The sequence below is a fragment of the Halyomorpha halys genome, unplaced genomic scaffold (assembly GCF_000696795.3).
Source record: "Halyomorpha halys isolate HHAL.00 unplaced genomic scaffold, Hhal_1.1 Scaffold48.1, whole genome shotgun sequence".
Classification (NCBI taxonomy): domain Eukaryota; kingdom Metazoa; phylum Arthropoda; class Insecta; order Hemiptera; family Pentatomidae; genus Halyomorpha; species Halyomorpha halys.
The window spans coordinates 895,345-903,363 of record NW_027107227.1 but is presented as its reverse complement, the minus strand read 5'-3'; the positions used below and the strand labels follow the sequence as shown (position 1 = coordinate 903,363).

The 8,019-nt window shown below is 31.9% G+C and overlaps 1 protein-coding gene across 1 annotated transcript in view; it reads left to right on the top strand.

The window, feature by feature from the left end:
• Positions 1–8,019, top strand: part of nrm (neuromusculin) — a gene marked incomplete at its 5' end in the record, with an annotated part of 472,198 nt that overhangs the window by 300,272 nt on the left and 163,907 nt on the right. Inside the window, 1 exon segment of the mRNA XM_067045512.1 lies at positions 2,335–2,485. Coding sequence (XP_066901613.1) covers positions 2,335–2,485 — 151 coding nt within the window.

Genomic DNA, 8,019 nt, shown 5'->3' with positions numbered 1-8,019 from the left:
TCAAAAGCGAGAAAAACAGATAATTATAATAATAATATCGTTCCTATATTAGCAAAGGAGCAACAAACAATTTCGCATTGGGCTTTGTTCCCAAAGCAGTAAGGAATGTTGTATGAGTGAGAATACCTGATATTTACTTCCATAATAACAATGTATCCTTGTGCTCTTTACAATAAAACAAATATTTTCTAATGAAAATTCTTAAGATATTAAAATGAGGGAATTTAGAAAAATCTAATTAAAAGTATCAATTCAATTAAAGGAACAGTTATTAAATATATTATGGTTATTATAACAAAAGTCGGCATTGATCCACGGATTCTTGCTGTTCCCGGTTGGCAGGTCATCTAAGATCTGCATGACGCTCACCTTGAACAGTCTTTCAGAACCTACAAATCTCATGTCATATATCATCCTCAGATTTTAGACGTTCTGAATTATATGACGATGGACGTTCTCGATACTGTGGAATCTGTACGCCTGCACGAATATCCTAAAATTTTTGTCTATCTTGGCGTTCTCCTTAACATGGCCTTCGGCCGTTCTTCTGTCTTTTTTTTTACGAAATTTTTGTTAAACACTACAGCAACTTTATGTACCCAATCCAACCTCAGAATATTACTACTACAATATTTTTTATCCAATTCATACTTCGTATCTCCGCTTTGCGTCTTATAAAGAAATATTTTAATATATATATTTAGAACTCTACACAGTCCTGGTAATATTTATACATGCGATTGTGTTATATTTAAACTCAATTAATTTTTTTTTATCAGTAGGTATATATGTTTATTTATTTGTAAACATACCATAAAAAAAAATAAGAATAAACTGGTTACATATAGCACAATGGTAGATAACATATATAAGGATTCTATAACGTAAAGGTATGAATATTTCTTTTGATATCGTGACTCCAGTAAAAATATTGCGAGCTATAGAAGGAAGCTTGTCAATCGAAGGTATGGTCTTGTCAATCTCGTTCCATTTCTTTCACGTCAACAGACACCTGCCATTTTAGTTCCATATTCTTTGTAGGAAATAGTTCATAATTTTGTGTTTTATTCGCTCTATACAAGCTATTTTGAAGCGTTGTATTACAATCTTATCAGCTTTATCTAGTTCACGGATGTTTATTCTTAACTTTTCTTTGTTACTAATTATTAACAGATTAATAAACTAATTGGCATTGGTATCTGAAAACTTAAATATATTTATCGATTCATCATGAGATACGACTACAGTTTAATAGTTGGGAGTTGTTTACGTTTATTTCTATAATAGATATTTTGACGAAATTTCCCTATCAGCGGTTTAGCCTCTTTTTTGACATATAAATTAAAGATAAAAAGCGATAAAGATAAAATTTAAAAAAATAAGAACTGTTTATCCTATGTTTTTACGCATCACAATAACTAATCACAAAAACCGAATATGGTGATAAATAAATGGTAATTAGTTAGGATAATTAAGTAAAAAATGTTATTTGAAAAACTGATAGTAAAAAATAATCAAAGGAAATAATTTTCAAGCAAAAACCAAACTTCAATTCAGAAGAAAAACTAAAAACGGTGATTAACTAAAACCAAACTAAGATGAATTTGGTGGAGATTGTAAATTTAGTTAAATATTTGAGATAAGAGAAAAGTCTCAAGGATAAAAAGAAATTGAAACAAAACAAAATATTAAAAGTAGGATTGAAGAAGTCAGTTTACGAAAGTTAACTAAAAGAAGGATTAAGCAGAAATACACATGCGTGGCAAAAAACAAATTCCAATCATTTCTTCACCTTTAGTTATAAGGTTGTTGTTGTTGTCTGGGGCTTAAGGGCGTAAAACCCTGAGGTCATCAACGCCCAGTTATAAGGTTATAGCTACTGAAACCCCAATCTGATAACCTAGTGCATAGGTTACCATGCAATGGGTGACCGGAGTCTGTCAGACTCTTTCAGTAAGCTGAGGTTAAATTTACACTGAAATAATCTGAGGAGCCTCTGCCAACCTACTACTAATCTAGTACTCTATGATTTGATGGTACAGTATCAAACGCTTTTTTGCAGTCGAACCAATTCCTGGACAAATTTCTATGATTTTCGCACTTGACTAGAAATAAATGCTGAACTGAAAAACAACCCACTTGCTTTGGCAATAGAAAAGCATTATATATTCGCCTCATGATCAATTATCTTTAAAACTATACTCGATTTCTGATATTCTGATTTGTTCAGGCCCGTAGCCAGGTTATATTATCACATCCTTAGCATTTATAATTTTACATATTCTTTGTGCGGTTGCATTTATTATATTAATAATTATGCTATACTATTTTCAGGGGGACGGCACTTACGATACAATTAGCAAGCTGGTCTTCATAGCGACCAGATTCGAAAACGAACAAACGCTTGGCTGCGAAGCAAGCAACGAAATCATGGTAGAACGAAAAGAGGAACCAATGAGAGAAATACTTACGTTGGAAGTCTTATGTAAGTACATCTTTATATATATCTGTATATATTTAAATATTTGTTCTAAAATTTGGTTATTAGAGATTCATTTGTAGTTGATGATAATAATTCCCATCTTATTTATTATACAGAAAATGATTACCTTATTAATTTATAAATATATTACTATCATGTTTGTTTAAATACTCAATATCTTAGCCTGTAATCGATTTATAACTTAACTGAATTAATTACTCAGGCGTTGAAAAAATATATCTCATTAAGCTGACCATTGAGAACACCCTATACATTTTATTCAGTAAACACCACAGATGCTTGACTTGCTTTTTTTTTTATTTGTAAAAAAATTCGTTTCATTTTAAATGCATTCCCAAATAATTTACGTTATTAACTGGTGTTTAGACAATAATTTACTATCTTATAAACAAAATTTCGTTCTTTGTCTTATTCTTTATTACCAGCCATAGAATCAGTGACCATGATATCTGGTTTGATTTTTATGACGCTGGGAATGAAAAAATACTTCAAATGCGGTTTCCATCATTGAAGGTATCAGACATTTATTAGCTGATTCCGACAATAGCCACTCAAAAATGTGGAACTTTTGTTCATCTGTCAGAAAACAATAGGTGTCAGTTTTGTTTATTGAAGATCATATCTTTCAAAGTGAAAGGTAATACCACCCAGAAATCACTCGATTTTCCTAACTTCTTCTGGTATATACAGCTAAACATATAACATAACTAATTATTAGCACAGTATTGATTATTGCTTCAGATATATTTTCTTCCTAATTCAATTTCTCTCAAGGAATCGTATGTATATACATTTTACATTAAAAACATATATTAATTTATTACTGTTACTATTACACATTACAAACGCTTATTATTGTAACATTATAATTATCATTTTTTTTTTTTACATTTGCTCAAAACTGATCCATCTACAACTAAGGCAGCATAGCATCCTCGAAGCCCCTCAATGCGTTCAGAGATGCCAGCAATAAAAGAGCACCTGTTTAATAAAAGCACGAATAAGTCTAGCGATAATAAGCCGTGATAAATAACACTAACGGTGAAGGGTAAGGTAGCTAACTTCAGGAATTGCAACATAAACGGAACTTGGTGACAGAATAAATGTTAAAAGCGATTTATGTTTATGTCTTCAGGGATCTTTTTTATTCCCCTCTAATGCTGATTTATTCCGCTTTATTAAAAGCGGGTGTTATCACTTACTTTAAAGCTTTTACGTTTTTCATGTTTTTATTTATTCGTTTTAGTTAATTTACGAATTCATATCTTGCTCTTTTCACTTAAACTTTACAGCTGGCTTGATCTTTGTTTTAAGCCAGTAGGTGTTTAGTTTGATTACGATAATGTATATTAAATGGACAGATAGATTACACAAATAATACATGTTCTCTATAACTACTAGTTTTTTCATAAACCAAATGACGATCGTTATCCTTTAAGGAGAATTGCTTTTAAATTAGATTTTATATTTATAAAGAATTATGAAAATGTGAATTACCAATTGAATTCTCTTACTTATTCGCATGATATTCCATCGTGTTACAAGAATTTTAACTAAAATTATAATTTTTTTTTATCCTTCATTTACTTTAAAACATTTGTTTGTTCATTTCTACACTGTTTCTTTTATTTATACTTGCAGTGCTTTTCATATATGCTATGGGTACAATTGTTCAAAAAAATAAGTTATCCATAGGTGCTAAAAACAGAAAAAAACACCAGACTTTCTCAAGTCATCGATATTTATTTGAATCGTACTTGAATTTTTATTAAATACAGAATTAATTATTAGGCCTCAATTGTAATAATTAAAAAGTAGGAAACAATTAATAGGGGCTGAAATAAAAAAAATACCTGGTGAGGTGCGCGCATCACAAATCTTTCAGTTATAACCTACTTATACTCCCAAGTTTTGTGCGGATTAGCTGGCTCATGCTGTAGTTCATGCTATTCTTGTGATTTTAAAGAAAAAAATCTAAATACCTGGAAAAGAAAAAATTAAGAACACATTTTTTTTTTATTTCTCTGTTCCTGTAGAAATTCGTAGTTAAGGCTTTCTTAAAGCTGGAATAATATTTTTTTTTTCAGCCAAGAATAGAAAAATGTAACAAAAGATAACGTAGTCGTTTTGCAATCGGTAAAGATCATTCGGTCTCGGCTTTTCCTGTTCATATTTTTCTTGTTTTCCTTTTTTCTCCTTTAATTATTAATAAAACTCTTTAATATTTTGTATTAATACTTTTTTTTTTTTTAGTACTACTAACAATTATGTATTGTTATTGTTACACATACACACACGCACGCACAAACACACACTTTTAGCCTCGTCCATATTTATTATAATCCGCCAACCTATCGTCCAATTTGTTTATTGGATACTGCAGGTAAGGCATTCGAGAAAATTCTTTCTCTCAGATTACTAGAGTTCACGGGGGGGGGGGGGGAGGTTAATTGGCCTCTTAAGGGCCCAATATGGATTTCGTAAAGAGCGATCCGCGGTTGTAGCAGATGCTGTTGGATTGGTAGTTAAGATAGGCAGTACAGAAATTGCAGAAGTAAGGTGGAAGAGAGGTGATAAGTATTATGCAGCAATTATTACTCTAGATGTTTTGAATGCTTTTAACATTGAGAGATGGAGCTGTATATAAGATGTCTTTGAGACTATGACGGTGCCTGTCTATCTTATGAGAGTTCTTAGACTATTTCAAATTATTTAACATAAAGATTTATGTTTTATCTATCAGGCAGCAGCCAAAGGAGATATGAGGTGACTTGTGGTGTACCACAGAGCTCTGTAGTAGTGCCTCTTTTGTGGAACGTCATATACGACGCAATTTTCAAATTGAAAAAGCAAGAGGGATCCATAGTTGTGGGATTTGCAGATTCCGTTGCAGGATTAGTGGCGGCGAAGTACATGGAAGAAGTTACCCTTATCGCTAACGAGGCTGTTGCTACGGTCCGAGGTTGGCTGTCTTCGTTAGGCCTACAGCTTGCAGATCAAAAGACCAAGGTCACTAGCAGGAAGCAAACTGAGCAAACTCATTGTCACGGTGCGTAGGCACGAAATTCGTTCCCAGTCTTGCTTGAAATAACTAGGAGTCAGGATCGATATACGTCTCTGGTTTAGTGTTCACACGGAACATCAGACTGCACCAAATCTGCTGAAGTAGCATCCTTATTGTCGTGCCTCATGCGAAACGTTGGAGGTCCTACAGTGAGTCGCAGAAGGCTTCTTGCTACTGTTAATTCCTCAATTATGTTATATGCTGCTCCAATGTGGAAAGAAGCGTGGTTACTAAGTCATACAGAAAACAGATGGTTTCCGTTTATCACAGAGTTTCCCTAAGGACGGTAAGTGGTTTTCGAACTGTTTCCTACGAGGCGGTGTGCGTGGTAGCCTATGGAACTCCTTGTTGTAGCTAGCACTATGGACGAGGCTTACACATTACAGAGAAGATGAGCGGGAAATAACCAATCGTCAGTTGTAACTGCATTGGGGGCTCTGCATTCCGGGAGGTGGACTCAGGTTAATATCCGATGTGGGCTTGTGGTATGGTAACCGGTATGGTGAGGTAGATGTTTACGTAACCCAACTGTTGACAAGGCATGGTTGCCCTAGAGCATACCAATACCGAGTTAAATTGGACAACAGCACGGAATGTCCTGCATGCCAGACATTGGAGGAAACAGCGGAGCACTTTTTTCTCCTTGTATTCATTATTTTACGTTACTAGGTTATTTGGATTCAAGGGATTTCAAAACGTGTATTTCTGTCAAAAACTCGAATTTGAAATTTAATTAAAATATGTTTTATGTTGTAATCCATTTAAAATATTTATATTTAATTGTTTTTATGTTTAACCTCTGTTAATTGTACACTTTTTAATATTTTTCACCATCCTAACTTCACCTTTTATAAGTTTTAAAAATCTCATTTTCCTCTAAGGTCGAAAATTAAGAACTAAAAATACAATTGTTCTTAATTTCTATATATTCTTTTCTAGCAAGTTTCCGTGTTACTGTGCTCCCTTCTTCACCTTTTAAGATTTAATATAATTTTTAAAACGAACAAATCTACAATTAATTAGTTTCTTTTCTAAGTACGAAAAAGTATTAATAAGTAAATAAGTATTTTAACATTATTAATTTTCTTCCTTGGGTATATTAATATAAGTAGAAAAATAATACGACTAATAATAAGGTAATATAATAATATAACGATTAATAATTATAAATGAAACTAATTGATAGTATGCAATTGTAAATGTGCTAATTAAAAAAAAATAAATTATAGAATTATCCGTCCTAAAACGAAAAATATATGGATGATCACGGTGCTTTTATATGGAATATACGAATTTTTTTTTAGTTCTTAAGTTTTTTCGTAAGGTAATGTGAAATTAAAAAAAAAATATGAATTTTAAAAAATCCATAAAAGGTGAAGTTGAGATGGTGAAACATTTTGAAAGTAAGTTATTACTTACATAAATTTAAATTTGCAATCTGGCCAAAAACCATCAATAATAATTACTATTTTCTTCTTAGCTTAAAGTGTTCTTTATGTACACGTTGTTCAAATTAAATTTAAAAAAGTGATCTTAAATAGTTGAGAGTTTTCTTATTCTGCATTACGGCAATTTGCCTATTTTTCAGGTATCTGTATATTTTTTTTGAGGTGCTTGAAATAAATAATGGGCTAACTGCTTGAAAAAAGTTTTTCAGACCATAAAATAAAAAAAAAAAAAGACAAAAATAATGTTAGCTTTTTTCCAACAGTAATAATTATGTAGTGTATATTGTTTAAATTTATAGTAAAATTAGAAACAATTTTGGGGTAGCTTCAATTTACTCATTTATGAAATTGTGCTATCTGTATAATTTTTAAAAATGTGTCCCTAAATGGAGACATTTGCAAGCTTATTATCCGCTAAACAGCTTGAGGGTAGAACCGAGATCACTTAACAAACTGAATAGCTTTGCGAGAGACACAGGTAAACTGAGCCCTCTAAGACATGAAATCAGTTTGAGGTTTGTTGTAATGAGATTTATCGTGAAGAGAGTGTGGCGCTAAGTGGTTAATGGGATAGGCAAACAGAACCCACCCTCCTCTCGCTCTGTTAATATTTCACTAGGCTCTTTGTCATTCCTTCCTCTCTCTGGCAAAGTCTGATTTTTCACTTTAACTTAAGTGGTTTTGATGTCCCATCCCCATTTGGTCTTAACCATGGATTTTGCTACATTCTGATTCAAGGTTATATTTATAGATATACATTTAACTCCACTTAAGTTGAAATCAACACAATGGTATTTCCGAATTCTTAAATACTGAATAATATCGATGTTAATTTATTAATTGTTGAAAGCTAAAAAAAAAAAAAATCTCGTGCTCGCATCACTTAATATTTACTTACAACCCTATTTTGAACTGAAATAAATCTTCGCTTGTTTCAAAATATATATTTTATATCAGTACAGGTATGCGTAAGACATGTATATTGGCACTTGTCTTGAAAATTT